General features: G+C 40.5%; 2 protein-coding genes across 4 annotated transcripts in view; both read right to left on the bottom strand.

Moving 5' to 3' along the window:
* Positions 1-12705, bottom strand: part of n4bp3 (NEDD4 binding protein 3) — a 32818-nt gene extending 20113 nt beyond the window's left edge. The window contains exon 1 of one of the 3 annotated variants that reach the window (XM_084718435.1): positions 12455-12705. The gene's annotated coding sequence lies outside the window, so the exon portion shown is untranslated. Of the gene's footprint in view, positions 1-3593; positions 3701-8231; positions 8382-12454 lie in introns of those variants that run through there. The other 2 variants (XM_084718437.1, XM_084718436.1) reach the window with 2 other exon arrangements.
* Positions 12706-14278: 1573 nt separating this feature from the next.
* LOC146327068 (platelet-derived growth factor receptor-like protein) lies at positions 14279-19211 on the bottom strand. Its single transcript, XM_084718438.1, has 7 exons — positions 18915-19211; positions 18555-18721; positions 17155-17297; positions 16885-17036; positions 16459-16752; positions 15187-15326; positions 14279-14853 (listed from the first exon to the last, which is right to left on the bottom strand). The coding sequence occupies exons 1-7, from the start codon at positions 18994-18996 to the stop codon at positions 14647-14649; spliced, it is 1185 nt and encodes a 394-aa protein (XP_084574564.1). The 5' UTR covers positions 18997-19211; the 3' UTR covers positions 14279-14646.
* Between the last annotated feature and the right edge of the window lie 880 nt (positions 19212-20091).

A 20091-nucleotide genomic window follows, 5' to 3' on the forward strand; every position in this document is an offset into this window, starting at 1 on the left:
TCCAGACAACAACTGATTTTAACAGCCAACTAAAATGACACCTGTTGCTAGCAGATTTGATCACTTTTAGTTAGCTAGCTAACTAATTAAGTTAATGCTAACTCCATGACTGATTCAAATGCACTATGCCCTTGTTCCAATTAGGGATGCGCGCAATTAGTTGACTATACGATTAAACATCCCCACCCATGCTAGTTGGCACCAGAAATACTAGTCGTTTAAAATATAATAATAAAGTGTTGCTAAAATATTTAGGCTGAAGCTACTTTTTCCAGGTTTAAGTCAGTCAGCTGATGAACCATGTTGAAGACAGGGCAATAAAGAAACAGCAATGTTTTTATATTACACTGTAGAGCTAGTTAGTCCTAGTGTTACAAGTATAATAGGGAAAAAGTGTAAGCTTAGACTTTTATTTCTTTTTAACATAGCCCTGTTTGGTTGCTTAGCTTGCATTTTTATATTTTCGAACAGCTTTTAGTCCTGTCCCAGGTGACGTTAGCTAGGGTTGCTGCTGACAAAGCTTTTCATGCTACTTTTAGGGCCAAGTCCTCAAGAAAAAGAAAATTACTGTTTCCATAGGCCCATTATGAAGACAAATATGGATACAAAAACAGTAAAATACCTACTTTCTGTATATTTTAAGGTGATGGACTACTAGTGTGGATGATGCATGTTCACAAAACATTTTGGCACCATGTTATCTCTTATTTTGATGTAGCCTGGCTGAAATAGATGATGATTTTGGCACTTGTATGTTCAGCTGTTAATATACAAAGTACAGTGTCTGGTATGATTAAAGTGCTATAATTACAAAGATGTTTACTCATTTTGAGAATAATACAGTGATTAGATGATTACTCCTTCATCCTTGTAGTCTTCCCTTGATGTTATGAAAGAAGTCAACAACAGTAATAAAATAGCACCATACAGAAATATTTCCTCACCTAACTTCAATGGAATTTGTGAGAAAGCAAACAACAGAATGGCGTGGTATTTATTTCACCTAATCTTGAATCTAGTCCAAGTTCTCTGTTTGGTTTCTGTTCACCTTGTTAGCAGGCAAAGCCTGTATACAGTGTTTGCCAACTGCTGCTATCACTTTGTGAGCAGAAGTTCAGAGTGAAGAATGTAAATGGTAAGACGACCAAACTCACATTCCTTACATTTCTCACTCGGTAATAATTAATGTGGCTTCACATAACTCATACAGCTCTGATAAGGGTGATGTGGAGGAGGGACTCTGTTCCTCTGCTACAGGACCTGAAGTTTTGTGGGTTATTTAAAAAAAAAAACACAACCTAAACAACAGTGTCTATTATCCAAAGCACCTTAGCTCCTATGAGAGTATGTTGGTAATATTAGACGCCTAATAACTGATAATTCTACCATATAATCAGAGCGGGGGAGCCATATTGTGTTAAATTGAGCTGATAAAGACAAAAGCACAGGAGCTAGCTTCTTATTAAATTCATTACAATGAGGACGGAGAGGACATGAGCAGAGACTCTCTTTCTCTTTTCTCTCTGTGGCTTCTTTGTTTCCTGGAGCGGTTCATGTAGGAGTCACCGCTCTGTGATTACAGCGATAGAAATCGAGTGGTTCCCGCATCGACCCACACCTGAACCAATTCCACTTAACTGCTGCATGCATCCATCCACACACCCTCGATGTTAGACCACACACTCAGCACAAACACAAACGGCGAAATGTGTGGACTGCGGCTGGAAATCGATTGGGATTCAGAGGAATACACCCAGATATGGATTGACCCACAGAACGACTGTTTTAGATGTTAATACTTTCCAATTTAAACACAGATAAAAAGCTTTACTGATCACATCCCAGCAAACTTTTTTCTTTGATGTAATCTGCACCGTAACACCACAAGAAGCTGCATGTCAGGTAGAAAACACTGATGCTGACGTACGCTGGTGCCAAGTCGAAGGATCAGCACTTTTTCCTGCTGTGGTGTTCTCTGTAAATAAAGCGAGTGTTTGTTGTTTGTTAGTGCTGAGAAACAGCACAGTGGGAACTCCTGAAAATCATCTTGTTCAGTCGACAACTTTGCTGTACAGAGTTAACAATGACAACCAGAATAAACAGCAGTTAAATCAGGAGAATTTCACCTTGTGTGGCTGTGACTTTTTCCCTCGAGTGATACGACCGGTAAGAACAAAGTCAGCCCAATGAAATCCTGTTACCGAGCTTGGGAACAACACCGAGCCATGAATAGTCCTCAGGGGGAATTCCAGGAACACAAATAGACCATCAGATCAGAGATCATCAAAGAAAACAAAGAATAAAGAACACATGTAATGGACAGAAGAAATCAACATGCACAGCTCAGCGTAGCGGATAAGGCAGGTAGAAATCATGTTCATGCACGAGCTGATGTATTAAGTTTTAAGCACCGTCCTTCCTGACTCTATGACGTATCCAACCCGTGTGTTTCCCTGGAAGTTATAACAAATAGCGGCTGACAAAGAAAAGCACTGTTAACTTGAAAAAATTAACAATTTCTCTGGACCACATTGCAAATGTTTTTAGATATTTGAATGCAGAAATGTTACATATTATAGCTTTAATTAGGGTTGCAAATTCTGTCCATTTTCCTTAACCGATACATCTTCCAACCTTTTTTTCTTATTTTCTCTTTTTCCCATTTTAAGTTTAATTTTAAATTTCCATATTCAACAAATGGCTCCACCAGACAAAACTATGTCAAATAAGGAGTAATTACTGCCATTTCTAGACTACAGATTAATTATCGATGAAAACATTTTTAATTGTTTTAATCAGTTCGTAATGGTGATTAATTGATCAATGATAAACCATCAACATCCCTAGCACTAGCATTAGTAACAGCAAGATCTAGCTTGAGAACAACCCATTTAGTGCTTGGTTGAAGTCTTTTAAAAATAACAAATTTGGATCTATGCCAACGTTAAAAGTGGAGGTGCTCTGAACTTCACACACCGTACACCAGCAGCATTGTAGGTCTTAAGTTAAATTTAGGACTTTTCAAGACATTTTTAAGACCACTCTAAATGCAATTTAACAGAAACCCTGTAAACCCCATATATTGTGCTTTAAGCACCATGTGGCTCTATTTTGCACCCTCAATAATTAACAGTGAATTAGCATATCTGGTCTGTGCTGGGAGTGATTGTGGAGGCTGGGGGGCTGTTGCTCAGTGTGACGTCATTTGCCCCGGAGAAAAGATTTGGTTGAAAAGTTAGCTAATTCCACTTCAGTTCCATTGCAGACAAGCATGCCTGAGTAATTAACAATCAGGCTGCTTTCCTCTTCTCTCTGCAGCTTAAGCTGCTCTTTGACAATGCAGCCTTAAATCACAGCGAGTTCAGAGCATGTTCAGCTTATAAATAAGTCAAACTTCCCCAGCAGCAATTTAAGGAATGTATAAAATATACACATACAGGTTAGGTGAGTTCTTGCTTTGATCTAGACTGTGGAGTTTAGGTACTTCAACATGACAACACTGACTTTTCCAAGCAAATAAAAACCGGAATCATTTGGCCAACAGAAATTTTAAAAAGGTAGATATGAAAAAAGGGGGAAAATGGCTTGTTTACCTGTCTGTTTGTCCACCTGAAACTTCACTCCTCTGCTCCTGATCCCATGCTCACTCTATTTCTCTCTCTCTCTCTCTGTCTGTCTCATGCTCGCGCTCCTGATTACCACGCCACATGACTTCCTGTTTCTCAGTCTGTGATGGCAGTTGGGAGGTGTGGATGGGAGGGAGCAGCCCGGTCCTAACCGCTGACCTGCAGGCCACAACAGGATGACTTTGCACTGATCTAAATAGACGACTAAGCTGATCTAAAGCCGTGCGTGAGGGCAGTTTCAATACGGACAGCAGCATCAGTGGAGATTTAGTTGTGTTTTGTTGGAATGTAATAATATATCATATATTTTGATATTGCAATAATAAAGAAATGCCTTGATAAAAATGTTCGACATATCAGATTCTATATTTTATATTTTTAAGGGTACTTTTTCAAGTTGTCATCTTCTTTTTTTTTTATTTTACAATTAAGGGGCACAGATGGCATTACAATTCAGTGGTGAAATTCTGCTCTGGACATACTCACTTGGTGGTCTTTTGAGTGGACAGACCAAACTACATTAAAAAAGCAGGTGTTTTATTGTAGGACCATATTTTTTCACAGTAAAAACCTAAGTTAAACCATCACATAGACTCTCTTCTGATTCACATCGATCTAGAGGCACAATCGGCACATGTCATTTATCCTGTAAGATCATTAACTAGTGTTTACCAGAGATGTACACGTACTGACTGACCTGGCGCTATAGCATTTGTTTTAATCAGACAAAAATGACATATGCAGATCAGACCACTGAGCAGCACAGATGGCTAAATTGACCTGTGCTGCAGCTATAAGTCAGTCTTGACTCCCCTGAGAGAGCCTGGTACTTTCCAACACTCTCCCTTTCCCTCCTTGTCCCCACCTCACCTGCTCGTCTCTTTGTGCACTTTGAGCCCTCTCAGGGGCCACTGCTGTTGGACTTGTTCTCCCTGTTCCGGAAACAAAAGCCCCGCATGAGAACCAGCTTTGAGGCAGGTCAATGACATACGAGAGCCAGCTTCACCAGACAAAAACCAACAGTGCGACACTTCTTATTTGCTCACAGACGATAGGACAATAATGAGGGATCAGACTCTGGTTAATAGACAGACTGCAGCAGGAACACGCTGAAAGAAGGATGAGGTTGGAAAAAAAAACAAGAGTGTACAGATGAGGAACAAGTGGAAAACGAGAGTATGTGGGGGTTGTCTCAGGGTGGACTGTCTGGACAATAGTCCGAGTGTGAGTCTCCCTTCCTGAGGTTTGGTTACTGGACGGGTTCTGCACAATATCAAATTACATAACTCAAACTGGAGACACTTGCATCAGAGACGGGAGACAAGAGAGGACATTGTTCTCCGCTCCTTAACCAGAAGAGAGTGACTCCTTTCTTCTTTCTTTTCCATGTGATGCAGGCTGCAGAACTGAGGAGAGTGAAGGAGGAGATATCTGGGCTTCTTAAAGTTGGCACCGATAGGTGGGCACGCAGGAATCTCAGCTAATAAAGTACCTTGCCAACCAGAGATGCACAATGTAGAGATTGGCAAGCTATTAAAGGCATTCCTGAGCAAGAATGTGATGTTTTGTGGTGCCCTTTGGCTTGCCTGGCGCAATTTGAGGAAAATCAGCTGAAAAATGAAAGGAGGGGATAACCCCACCAAAGCAAGGCAGCCCAGTCTAACACTCAAGCAGGTGCTGCCGTACCCCTGTCATTACCTCTGGGCCCCACAGGCATATCCAGTCACAGATTCCACAGATTCTCAGTTTCCTAGCTGGCTGAAGAAGTAGCTCCACAAGAAAGCTCTGGGAACCTGGAGGAGTGGTGAAGGTGGTACATGTGTGAATGAAAGTAAAAATGGCAGCAGGAGGAGGGAGGACAGAGAAGAGAGAGAATAGGAATGTGGAGATCCATAGATGGAAATATGAGGCTGAAACAACAGAGAGGAACGAGTCAGGGCCTGCACACATGTACTGTACCTGTTTGACCAGTCAACTAGACAAGACAACAGCCTGGGCTAGACTCATTTCCTTTGCCTAAGCTCTTCTGGACAATAACATTACAGGAAGCAGCTATGGGAGGCACGCTGGATGTCTGGTTCTTGAGGGTCAGACACCCACCTGAGCTAGGTGTATCTGTCAGTCTGGAATTTGTGCTTTTGGAAAAATCTGACATTTTGACATCCTGTCAATAAGGATTTAGGAGAAGTTAGCAGATGTATTTCCCATGAAAGAAACAACAATGCTTAATCAGAGAGGAGTTATATTCTAAAAGGAAGTGTGACATTTTTGCTCATTTAAGTTAAGCCAGTAACTTTCTGCATCACAGGTGGGCAAGGGTCGGCGTGACTTAAATTTAATTATCACAGGCTGATTTTGTTATGTTTGGTGTTACCCAGGCTAACTGCTTCCCTGTGTTTCCAGTCTCTGTGCTAAGCTAAGTTTACCAGTGTTTATTCAGACTAACCAAACAAATATGAGAGTGGTATTAATCTTCTCGTCTAACTCTTTGCAATGAAAAGGGATGCACAGTACATATTGGAGCTGATAAATTATCAACCGATGATAAGAAATTTATATTATCATTTAGGCCTATATGATGAAATATTTGCAGATAAATATTGGTTATAATAACATCTGACTGCCAGATTATGTCAATGCATTTATTTTGGCATCTTTGGCAAAATGCGCCATAAAATTCAACCAAAGTATAATTGTGAAGTTTTTGGTTCACTTAAATAGAAGAAATAAATGCACATTTGAAGAGTCAGAAATGTTATTTGTTTCTGTTGTAATAGGGATGTTGTATCAGCTATTATATCAGTATCAGCCATAAGGAGTAGGTAATTATTGGTTAGCAACATCAACTGAAAATATCAACTGAAAAAAATCCATATCATGCATCACTAAAAATTAAAAAAATGAGAATCAGCTTCTTCAAAAAACAACCACACTGAGCCACTGAGCCTTAGGCACCTGTTCCTCTTTGCTACCTGTGTGACCTACATGAGACATGTGACTGACTGTAACCTTTAAATCCAGCATATTGATTTTATGTAAAAGAACAGCACTGAAATGCAGTTGGAGAGAAAAGAGCTGTGGCTGCCTCGTCAACTGCTACTTCTGCACACAGATATAAATAAACAATAATGCCCACTTGCAGAGGAGGGCTTCGACTCGTGGCCTTTTGTTCTGCAGCGCTACAACTCTTCAGACTAAATAAAAGAGACAAGGGCCAAGTACTGTGTACACAATTCATCCCAACACATGCAAAGGGTAACCAGTCCTGCTGATATCTTTAGAAGGCAGGTGAATGTGGGGGCTCCTCACGGGCAGATAAGCCCGATCAATAAAAACACGAGGAAACGATAAGACTGGGCTGAGGAGAACACACCACGGCTGAGTCACGGGGAAAAACATTCGTTAGCAAGACAATGGTCCCAGAATGAGATGCTGCCAGAGTTAGCGGCTATTTCCGTCAGCCCTCTGAGTTGGTGACATTTAGAGACAATGGTCACAACATGGGGTCTGTCCACCCTCCTACACTCTCAGACCTTTCCCCTCTGAAGGTCAAGGGGTCTCACTTGTCCCATGAGGGTAAAGCTATTGTTCGGCAGTCAGGTGGCAAGTCGACCAAACACAGTCATTAACAACACAGGAAACAGTGGGCACAGCAGACTTTACTGTGATTAAATATTTAGTATATGATGGGTCTGGTTCATCTGGCAGCAGGACAGAGTTTGATTGAAAGAAAAAAGCATGTGGGCCACAAAGCTAGCTCCTCATTATGCCAAATCCACCCATGCATATTCACACTTACTCTATACTGTATATCATCAATCTGTGGTGTTCCGTGCTTTCCATGAGTTATTTTGTGACAAGTTTTCCAAAGTTGATTTTGTTTCCTGGCAGATAATGTGGCTACATTTAAGCGTCATCTAAAATCTAACATACAGATCAAAGTTATGGCTACAAAATCACAGTGGTCACTGAATTTCTGAAGTAGACAGCAAGTATGATGTTTGTAGCAGGTGGATAGAGAGTTTATATTTAAAGTGCATATGGAAAGAGGTCTGACCTCTTTGGATTAGACACATAAGCAGAGAAAATATACTTGTAAATTGTACCTACATCAAGACATCTAAGTTTATTGCCCAAAAACTGCTATCTTTGCTCGATGTCTGCATGCTGCCAGATATCATGAATCTGTAAAGTTTGTATTCTAGGTGTTATTTTGTGATTATAGCACTTTAACTTGGTTTTCCTGCCTTAACTACTTCTTTGTAAATCAGTGGTAATTTATGAACTTGACAATATGTACCTGCTGGTATTAAAAATATGACACCAATTTTAAAAGTGTTTAAGGGCAGATTGCTCTTTAAAGCAGTATTAATATATTTCTTTTGGATATTTGGGGGCAACAGAAATTGCTTATTTACCCATCCAGCAGACAACGTACAACAATAGCATTAATTTGAAGTCACGTTTTTGGCCACCTGGCAAATGGAATTAGGTGTGGGCAACATGGCCCTTAATGTCAATAATGTCACAACAGTTCATTTCTGTGATAACAATAACCTTGACAATATGACAAAATACTGAAAAATATTTTGGTTTTCAACTCACAATAGCTGTTGAGGTCTCCTTGCGGGATTTTTTTTTGGCTCTCCTCACTCAACCAGCTGCTTTTTCCTGAGGCAACGAAATTAGTTTTGATCCCTTTTACTGTTACAGTCTTCTTGCACTTCCTGCATACTACTGTGGTTTACTGTACATCTGATCCTCTGTAACCAAATGACTTCCACACTACTAAAGTTACTCCCCTTTTTGGAACAAACTCCTCAACCGTGGAGCCTGTAGCAATGTTACTTTCACTTTCAGCCACGCTTGTTGTTGCTTTGTGTAATGGTGTGACGTCATTCTGTCAACAAGTCATAATATTGCTATTATCATAAGTTTTTTTTTTTCTCATAAAAACATTACAATATTATCGTGAATGCAACAATAGCTGCTACATGGTCGACTATGTTTACTAATGAGTCACTTACGTCGGGTGCTGGGCAGGTACAGTGAGCTTCCAGAGCATTTTGCTTAAAACACGGCAGAAACCAAAGCTCTAAAGTTGTGGACCGTAAAACCAGAACAATGAGTTGAACTGCAGAGCTACAAGCAGCTCCATTCACATTGTACATAGTCAACTGAGCAATTGTTGATATAAAATTATTGATTAGGCCAGCTTTAAGGTTTCTCAGGTAGTTTCCTTCTAATTCATTAAGTTGTTTTATTACATTTTAGTTTTAAATCTGTCAGATGAATATGCCAGGAACGACACTATACTTTGAAAGATCAATCTTCAGCTGTAAACACCTGCCACGTGGGGATAATGATTAACTTGGGTGTGTTCTCTATTCTGGCACTCAGAAAATAACTCAGTTCAAGCCTCTACATCCTGCAACTTGATCCAGCTGAATCTGTGTAAAATAAATCAATGTTTTAGTGAGGCTAATTACAACTGAGCTGCTGGAAGACTGAGGATAACCACCTTTTGTCTCGACTGGTTAGTTAAAATGATGAAACAACTGATTACCTACACCAAATCTACATAGGACACTCATTTTCCAGCAGTTTCTTACACATGCAAATACTTTCTTCTGATTTACTGACAACAAAGTCATGTACACTATTAGCATTTACCGTGATAGCTTTGAGCGAACAGCCTTATATCCAGCAGTGGCAAAATCTAGACAAGCAGCCGTGCAGGCCTTACCCAGGTCCCGGTGATTTTCTTAACCCAGCCAGGCTTTAAATGCAGCGACAGACGGCCTAGAGAGCATATCAGGCCAGCCACAGACAGAGGGATGACCGTGCAGTGAAAGCTCGAAGTGTAAGAGCATGACATTTCTCCTCAGAGCGATCAGGCATGGCCTTGTCTATAAAGAGTCTACGAGATGAGTGCAGACAGAAGGGAGAGAATGGGGTAATAGGATAAACCCAAGATTAGGAGCAGACAATGAGAAATGGGCAGAGAGGGGAGGAAGGAACAGAGCTGAGAGGGGAGACAGACCGAACTCAGTCAGTGTAAGAAGGGCTGATTAGTGTTTGATTAGCTGGCTGGCCGCAGGGTAAATCTCAGTCAACCAACACGCTGCCATTACGACTGCGCTCTCCCCACTACACCATCTGCTAATCGGTAGTACGCATCACTGACCAGGGTAAAGTATAGTCGCACCTTAATTTAAAGGGATAGTTCAGGTTCTTTGTTGTGAGGTTGTATGAGGGACTTTTCGATGTAGTCAGTGTATTACCTACTGTAGATGCCGGTTGGCACGCCCCCAATTTTGATAAGCAGACAGGAGTACAGTACTAGTATGGAAGCTAGGGTTCCAGTATTTTATCCACTTAAAAAAAGGTTCACCTAAAAAAAGAATCAGTTTAAGTGTACACTATATTTGGAATATTTTCATCGCTTTACTTTGCTATCAGACAGCCTTTTCTGGCAGCAAACCGTTATTATATAAGCCAAATATTGCTCTCTCCAAAGCCACCGGACTCCATTAGTGAAAACAGCGATTTTACTTCACGGAACAAAGGAGTTGCTTCTCTACCACTGTCTTGATCTGTTAGTTAGTTTCTGTTATTGTGCGACTGTGGTCATTTAAAAGGTTATTTTGGATTCACCCAAAGTCACACAATAACACAAACTAATCAATCAAGGCAGCGGTAGACCAGCAACTCCTGTGTTCTGTGAGGTAAAATGACTGTTTTGGTCAATGGAGTCTGGTGGTTTTGAAGAGAAATATATCTGTCATACATAACAGTGCCATCCCATCAGACAAGGCTGTCTGATGGCAAAGTAAATTGGTGAATATATTCTAAATGTAGCCTTTAGGTGGACCTTTTTAAGTGTCTAAAATACTTCTTCACTGACCCTGTCCACAGCAGTTCATTGCTTTGCTTCCATGTCAGTATTCTGCTCTGCTTCTCCAAACTGATTATCAACAATACCTCATACAATCCCACATCAAATAATCAGAACTATCCCTTTGAGCTTCACATCAGGGCTAACATCAAACTGTGGGAATATAGAGGCGTGAAGTTCATTCAAAATGAATGTGACTTTATAGAGAGGAGTTTGTATCCTCCTCTCTTCGGCTGGGCAACACTAAGCAAATGGTCAGCAAACATCTGACCGTTCAGCAGAATTAGTGTTTCATCAGCTGTCAGTGCTTTAAGGAGATGTATGTACATACACACACACACACACACACACACACACACACACACACACAGGGAAGCGTGAACCCCCTGGGAGTTCAAACAGCTGAACGAAGACATCACATCAGCTGTCTGTCTGATTCTGCTGAGAGAAGAGCAGCAAAGAGAAGGACTGTGCTAATCGGTTGTTGTTAACAGATGGTCTTTGAGATATTAACAAAATCAAACATCATTCATTCAATCATTCTGATTGCATATCCCAGTGCTGATAATGTGGCAACAATCAGCTCTTTTAGAAGATTAAAAACACACAGTGGGCAAGCCAGAAGCTATTATCAGTGTAACGTTCCTGTAAGTGCTTGATAAATTACACATACAATCAATTGATCATCAGAATGATCCACAATTAGTTTTCTGTGGATCCTCTGATCAACTAATCGGCTAATAACACACTTACAATTGATCACACTAATGTGACATGACAGGTAGACCAGGTAACCTGTTCATTTTAAAGAAGCATCACTTTATTTAGATGCAGCCTTAAAGGGTCAATTCACCCAAATCACAGAAACAACCAATACAGACAGTTTGTGCTCTTGAGTCAGTTGTCAGCGACACAAATTAAATTCCACTCATCTCTATTTAACTGTGTTGTTGACAGAAGTTCCAGCCTGGTAAGTCAAAACGTCTGCACAAAAAAATAAAAAAGCTATCTACAGATATCACCACCCCCCAGCTCTCAGTCACCTCTGTGTCATGGAGCAGTGGGCTGGATGAGATGCAGAAATGCATTTTTGTGTGGTGACTTAAACCCCCAAACAATACTTAAGCTGTCACAGAGACTGCCATGCAGTGATCAGTCACACGACAGCAGAATATCACCCATCTATCACCCCATGAATCCACTCCTAAATTACAGGACCGCTTACCAATGCAGTCAGTCTCCAACAACAGCTCACACATCCATTGTCTCTCTCCACTTGCGTCAGCACGCACCCATAACCACCAGACTCAAAGGACTCTTCCTGCAACGCTCCAAGAGTCCTCAGGTCAGAGGTCACCTGTGGCCTCTGGTCTCCACGACAACAGCCTGGCAGTCCCCAAAACTCTCCACCCACACACACACACACACACACATATTCAGGCTCTCAGCTTTTGTCCCCAAACTCCTGAGCATCAAAAGAGACTCTGGAGTGTGAGCTTCAACCCAAACATTTACAGCCCTGCAGGCCAAACACTGTTCAATACACTGACTGCAGTGGAGATGCAGGAGACCACCAGAGCTGCACAGTGACAGGAAATAAATGGCAGGAAAATCATCCATCAGTCTCCTTCTCTCTCACACACATACACACCGTGGAAGATCTTGCAAACGCCAAGACAACAGTGAAAACAGAGTGTGGGGATTAACCCTGCTTTAGGGACTAAAACTCTGATCCAGCTGAGAGCAACACCGTGTCATTAGTTTACAGGCTTTAATCTGCACAGTCGAGCATGTCTCTTCAAGTTTATTTACTCAGGTCTAAAAGTTTTCAACATGCCATCATCGAACCAAGCACTGATACTGACACGGATCCTGCATGCATGTGCAGGGGACAGCGGATCAAGAAAAGATTAGAGAAACTGGCGCTCACCATATTCTGCATGCAGGACATCTCTTGGAGCAGCTCCCCCTGTTCGTACTCTCTGCTGCAGTTTAGTCTCCGGCTGGTTATATAATGAAACAAACTGCGTTTACGTGGCTCCGCAGGATATTTTCCAGGACTCGAGTGCGGAGCAGACAGCGGAGATCAGCCTGCTGGTGGAGACAGAAGAGCGCGTCTGTTTTCCCTCTCGCAGGTTTGAACGGCAGACGGCAGAGTGAGAGGAAACATGAGAGGCAGGCAGCCTGGAAACGTGTGCCGGAGTGTCCCCCGGTAACTGGACCGACACACTTCAATATGTGAAGAGGGACGGCGCCATCTAGCGAGCAGGCCTGCAGGTGCACGACATAAACAAATCATTCAGAGGCAGTGAGGAGAAACTACAGGGCCGAGTACACTTACTCAAGCTTTAGGCATGATGTATTTTAAATTTACTCCATCTTTACCAGCTACAACTTACTTTAACTTAAACTTTAACCAACTTACTTTTGGTGCTTTAAATATATTTTAATGCTAATTCTTTTGTACTTTTAGTTACTTTTGAATACTTGTAACAGAGTACTTTTTCACAGTGACATTACAACTTTCACTCCTGAGTAAAAGAAAAATCTGAGTACTAACCCAAACTCCAGGATCCCCCCAAAGTCCCAGGTTCATAGACCCTTCATAGATGACTCAGTGTGTTATCAAATGTCGTTTTGACTAACGATATTTGCATTACAAAGATATAAATCACTTTTGTGAAGCAGGAAGTCACATTTTGCTTTAAAAAATTACTTATGATTATTCAGTTATTAGAATTGGTGCAGCTTCATTTTCTGTTGATTTACTAACTGACTAAAAAAACTTTTTCACAGGAGTCATATTGATATGAAATAGCAGGGTAAACACAGGTGTTATCGATGATTCTCATTAACGTCCCGTCCACGTTTAGTGTGGCAGAGCCTTTTCAGTGAGCCAACATGTACAACAGCAGCATATTGACTCTGTTTAACCTGAATGGAACAGAGCCTTAATTAATATCACTGGTAACACCTGTGTTTACTGCTGGCTTCTGTTAAAAAGGTTTATAAAACATGGGGACAATTAGTATTATTTCAAAGTGCTGGTTTGTCTCTGTGCAAATGATGTAGTTGCCCTGTGTAATGTGCTTTGTGTTCACTATACTTGATGAACAAGGGAGCCAGTGTCAAACTGTTGTCACTGGGGCCCTAATATGGAAATACAGCCATTTTCATAAGCCTGAAAATCTGCAACTATATTCTTATTGATTAATCTGTTCATTTTTCAATTCACCAAATAGTGGAAAATACACACCACACTTTTGCAGTGATCAATGTGTCATTAAAAGTCTGGTTTTATCTGATAGAACTCCAAATATATTTAAATTATCAAGAAACAACCTGAGAAAATCACATTTAAGCTGGAATAAGGAAATGCTTGACATTTTTGTTTTAAGAAAAAAGTATTCGATTATTAGAGGTGCTGCAGATTCATTGTCTATTCCGTTCTATTGATGAACTCACTAATTGTTTCAGGTCTACATTTTTGTCAAGATCAACATTTTTCACTCATAATTTTGACTTTATTTCTCTATCAACATTTCTCTATTAAGGTTATTGTCATACTTATGGGATTATGGTATTTATGAACAATACAGCTTAGTGTTAGTGATTATCAACATCACTTTATATACCACGATATTGAGACATTACAAACAATGATCATACTGCAGATGTTGTTTCCCAAATTTATGGATACAAAATCTTGCTCAAAGATAAAATAAGAATATTCATGAGAATAAGAGAAAAGTCATCATGACTATTTATTTTATTTTATTTTTATTTTCAGTGTCTTCATCTTTGGCAGGGTCATGCACAATAAGAAATAGACTAAAAAAATAAGTATAAAAGGAAAAGCAACAATGTGTGTTTATAAAACTTTGAATCCACAAGCTTGATGCACAATTTACATACATTCGTCTCAACAACAAATTCTCTGTAATCACTGTAATGCTGCAGTGTGTTTCCATTAATCATAGCGACAGAAGGAGAACATATGATTTGTATTGATTATGTATTCATCTGTGACTTATAAAATACTGTTTAATACTGTGACAGAGCAAAATGTTGCAGCTGATCTCCACCTTGTCTCTGGTCTTGGTGATGTTCAGTTTTGATGGTTTATGGTTTCTTAGGTTTGGCTTTGGGGACCACTGTAACAGTGGTGGACACTGATGCGGAGCCTTGCAGGTTCTGGGCGGTGCAGGTGTATGTTCCCTGGTCCACGTCTCTCACCTCGTCTACCAGGAGGACAGACTGAGACTGCTGTCGAGCCGCCCCTCCACCCACTGCACTGATGCTGTCTTGTGTGTAGAGAGGCCTCCCAATCTGCAACCAACACAGGTGCTCCATTCAGTTTGTACATGAGCACATACAGCACTGCACAGCATGGAAAGTTACCTTTTTTTTCTTTACGTCTGCAACTTAAATGTTAATAAGTCATTCATAAATAGTTATAGGCCTGGATGCACTGCAGTCCATAGGTTGGAAGGCTGTTAATTAAAAACAAACTAGCTAAAAACACAAAGTAAGCTATAATGACAGAGAACATACATCAGTTACACAGATCCTTCACATAGTTTTTCCAGCAACCAGCCTGAAACCCTTTGAAAGGACACAGTTTCGTATTGAATGAAAGCAATAGTGTCAAAAGTGTCTGACCTGCTGTCCTGGGTATTCCCAGGTGATCTCTACGGCCACGTCCTGTTCTCCCACCACAGAGCAGCTGACACGCAGATTCTCCCCCACAGCCACTGAGCTTGACGAGGCCTGGATCACTGGAGCAGGAGCAGCCATGGGGTCTGAAGGCAAATGCGAATGGTTAACGAGTTATTTAAATGACAATATGCACCAAATAATAGTTTAACAGCAACTTGCATTAGTCACCATTAGTCAGTAACTGAAATTGCTGAAATTTTTCAGTTGAAATGTAACAAGTTTACATACTAAGATGGTTAACATTGTAGTTCTACTTGCATTCAAACACAAAAACTGAAAGATGTTGAATTAGCACAGTGGTTCTCAAACTCCACTTCAGGAGCTGACAAAAGCTCTCACCCCACACCTCGGCACAATTTTTTAAATCTTTGTAAAAAAAAATCCTTAATGATAGGAGAAGCAACTAATTAAGAATGATCTAAGTTGAATTTTAGTGAAATAAAGGTCAGATGACAACATCAACAAATTTTCTCTACATAAATCAATTCACTCATTGAACTTAGTTTCACTCCATATTTTTCCCTCAGCCCGCCCCACACTTTGAGAACCACCAAAATGGAAGGGTTGAATCATGTTGAACACTTTAATATGTTTTTCAAACTGTAAACTAAAAAGGGCATATATAAAGCCAATATTGTTTGTCTGTCCTGGACTACTGTAGAAACATTGTGATCTCTGTGGAAGGAAATCTGCACCCTCTGTTGATATAAAGGGCTCATTCTAAGACAGTGGTTCCCAAACTAGGAGGCGGGACCCCTTTGGGAGGGGGGGGGGCAGAGCCACTGCAAGAGGGGGTGCGGAAGACCAGGAAAGAAATAAAGAGTGAAACAAAGCTAAATGAACATGATTTATGTAGGGAAAATAAACAAACAAGAGTTTACTGATTCTATTCTACTGCCATTATTTCCCTAAAATTCTACTTTTGAATCCTTTCTTAAAATCAGTTCCATACCAAAAATACAACAATTCTTATTTTAAGGTGATTATACACTGATGAAAACATACTGGTGAATATTATATTCCACCCCTGTATGCAAGTTAGGTGGACTTCAGACTCCAACTGGCTTATTATTATTATCCTCTTCATACGTACATTTGTCAGTCCTGTGCTGTTTTGTCTACTTTTACACAGTACTTCTCTGCCTTTCTGCCTGATGCAGGTTAGGAGAGGCTTTGTCAGCAAAAGGCAATGGACAACTTAGTGTTAGCACTCACAGTTAACGTAGATGAGCATGTACTTGGTGGAGCTCTGCCTCAGGTTGCCCAGACTGGCCACACAGTACAAGGCTCCAGCATGATAAGGCCGGGGTCGATGAATGGTGAAGCCCTTCTTGACATTAAAGGAGATCTCCAACCCATCCACCACCACCTCCACAGGTGGATACTCGCGGTGCAGAGTCACTTTAGCCTCAGGTGACGTCACCTGGCAGGGAAGGACTGTCGGCCAGTTGGTTCTCAGCTGAATAACCTCGTAATAATCAGACGACGGGACAAATAGCTCATGTGGATCTGTTTGGTACAGTGAGAAGATATGACAGATTTATGATAAGATAATTTGTTAATGTAAACAGGCTTCTTATCAAGCTGGCCTCAGTATTGAGAAGTGCACGTGCAAGCATCAATAAAGTTTATTTATCGTACCGGGGAAGAAGACAAAGACTGTGACAGCTTTGTCATACTCCTTCCTGCAGTCTGTGTCTTCACAGTACATAGGATAACAGGTGTACTCCCCTGTGTCTGCACCTGTAGTGTTGACTAATGTCAGAGCACCGTATCGTTCATGTTGAACAGTCCTGCAGAGCCAAAAAAGTAAACAGTCAAAGAACATATCAACACAGTTAACAGATTTTATCCATAGAAAAATAATTTGTTCTACGTGCATATTAAAGATTTGTCGACCGTGCATCTTACTTGAGCCTTCCATCATCATCCTCCTGCAAATACGAGGGGACGCTCCACTGCACAGGTTTGCCTCTGCACCTCAGCTCCAGAGTGTCTCCTGTCTGCACACTTATGGTCTCTCCCACCTTCTTAAACTTCCCTTTGTTCAGCACCTTTAGGTGCCAGATACAAAATGAAATAGTTATATAAATATATATACCACAGATGTAGTCATTCTTCTGTGTTTGATTGATGTTCCTTCAGTTAGGGCTGGGTGATATAGTTGAAAACTTTTTCACATCAATTTAGAAAACGTAGTCAATATTGACAATTACCTATTTTTGATAAAGACCAGGAGAAAAAAACAAAAAACAAAAAAACTTGATTTTGGAATTTACCACCTTACTTTTAATATAAACACTTTATTCTTCAAAGCACAGTGGTGACAGACTTCATTTAAAAAAATATATCAAAAAAAGATAAAGTTGAGAGCTTTCCTGTCCTTTTTTATTAACAATTTTCTCACAGTCTACACTTTTCTCACTCTGCTGTTTCTCAAACCACACACACATTGAAGAGATTGTTTTAGTTAGTGTATTAACTACAGTAGACTCTGCCCCCATTTAGGAAGGGCAGAGAGGGGAACCAGCATGGAAACTACACAATGATCTGCTGTTGACAGGGTCAGCAAAAAAAAAAAAAGGTATTTTAGCCACTTAAAAAAGGTACACCTAAAAAATCAATATCAGTTTAAGTGTACACTACATTAATAATGATTTCAGTTTGTTGGTGTTACTTCAGTGTTTTAAAAGGATAGTTTGGATTCAAACACATTCAAAGTCACACCATAACACAAGCCACACCCTCAGAGCAAGGAAGCTAAGCAATGTACTTTTGTGGACCGGGTCCAGGGATGTTGATTTTATTGATTTTAGGTGGACCTTTTTTCAAGTGGATAAAATACCTTTTGTTGACCGTGTCCATAGCAGTACATTGCACAGCTTCCAAGCCAGTACTCCTCTCTGCTTCTCCAAACTGGGAGAAGCAGAGCCAACTGTCATCTACTGCAGCTAATACACTGACTATCGATAAGTACCTCATACAACCACACGTTAAATAATCTGAACTATCCCTTTAAATGATGGCTGTTTAATGTCAGTCGCACTCTTCATTTTCAAGGTATATGATAGACTGTTTATGAGCCAGGCCGTATTTACTATGTGCTTTCATGGTAGTTTGCATTTAATACTACTGTTAAATGTTACTACTACTTAAATGTTTAATACTTTTAAACTATTAAGCATTTTATTGTAAAATTTTCTTCTTGCTCTTGATGAAGTGTCAATTGCCAGTATATATTGTATATCTATTTTTTATTTCCCAAGCCTGCCTTTTACATGGTAAAAGTTAATGTGTACCAGATGAAATACCTGTGTGAGGAAGGTCTGTGATGGGGCTGCCGGTGTAGCTTTGATTTTGGCTCTGGCTGTCACGGCTCTGGGCCCTTTATTTGTTGGTTTCCCAAGTTTGGGTTTGCTTGCCTTGGTCTTCCTCCCTGGAGTGGTCCTCTGCTCCTGGACATCTTTTTGACAATGACCTACACAGTGTGCAGAGAACACAATGCATCAGTGGTTTGCAAATACAGACATAGTCAAATGTTTAATTTTTATCAGATGCAAACTTCTAGAGTCAGCCATGTCGTGCGTTAGGCCAACAGAGATCTGCCCTCCTTAGTAATTCTAGGAACACATGTTCTCAGAACTGCTCAGCAAGTGAGTAAAGTCACTTACCTAACTCGAAGATTACGGCACAAATAAGGAGAGCGCTCAGCACCAGCCTCTGCTTTGACCTCAACAAGTTCACCAACTGCATGATTGATCAGTGGGATATCAAAGTGGTCTGCAGATTGCTAGTTCATGCAGTTCAACAAATACTGCAGAAACAAAGAGGAGGGAAGCAGAGAGAGGAGAGGAGGAGGCAGGCACAGCTCTCAAAGTGAACGGTCAGCTGTTTACCAGAATCACACAAATTCCTCCTCCTGAGAGTGGCATTAGTACCTCAAATTCCTCCTGACTGGCTCAATGGAGGCTTTCAAGCTTGTCCAGACCAATGAGGGTCCAGAGACGGAGGCCCCTCCATGTGGAATCGCACAGCCTGTTTGCTTAGCTGCTGGACTGGAAGTGTGCTAGCAGCATGAGTCTGACCCTCCAAAAAACACCACACAGCCCAGAAAAGACTGTGGCAGCAAGGTTATTAAAACCAGTTGGTGCCCAATAAACGTCTTCTACATATGCAGATTGTCTTTCTGAATGGCATAAAATGGACAAAGCCATACATGCAAAAGAAGGATCAACTTATCTTGTAAGGGTGAGATTTATCATTTTTATGTCTGGAAATACAGCTTTTCAATTTTAATGGTGTTTTGTGCAATACATCTAACAGCCTAAAGGTGCTTTAAAACACGGGAGAGACAAGATCCTAAAATTCTAGTGTGAAACAATTTGTGAAAACAAGATTTTAATGTGAAAATCTATCATTTTCAAACCAGTATTTTTATAAACATAACAATCTGTTGCACAGATTGTAAAACCATCTGAAGATAACTTGAGATTTTAAACTATACAAAGACCCCTGATTTGATTTAACAATGTGTTTGTACTCATCAATTATTCATGGTGAAATTACATATTCCTAAACATTAAAATAGATCAAGTTTTTGCATATTTGATTAAATCCATAGCGTGCTGAACCCAGTGAGATGAATGTAAACCTTTCCTTTCAAGTGACCAGCTAACACTTTGAACATGACACAGGTAAGCTGCTGTGAAAGGTCCTTTTGTTCTCAGTGAGCCGGTCTCTGGCTCTTTATCCAAGATTACGAGTGGAACTGGGACTTTTACCCACAAGCCCTGCAGAAAATGATCTCCAGATTGTGAAAAAAACTGTAGTCTTTCTTTTTTTAATCAA

The sequence above is a fragment of the Lutjanus erythropterus genome, chromosome 5 (assembly GCF_056507025.1).
Source record: "Lutjanus erythropterus isolate fLutEry1 chromosome 5, fLutEry1.hap2, whole genome shotgun sequence".
Lineage (NCBI taxonomy): Eukaryota > Metazoa > Chordata > Actinopteri > Lutjaniformes > Lutjanidae > Lutjanus > Lutjanus erythropterus.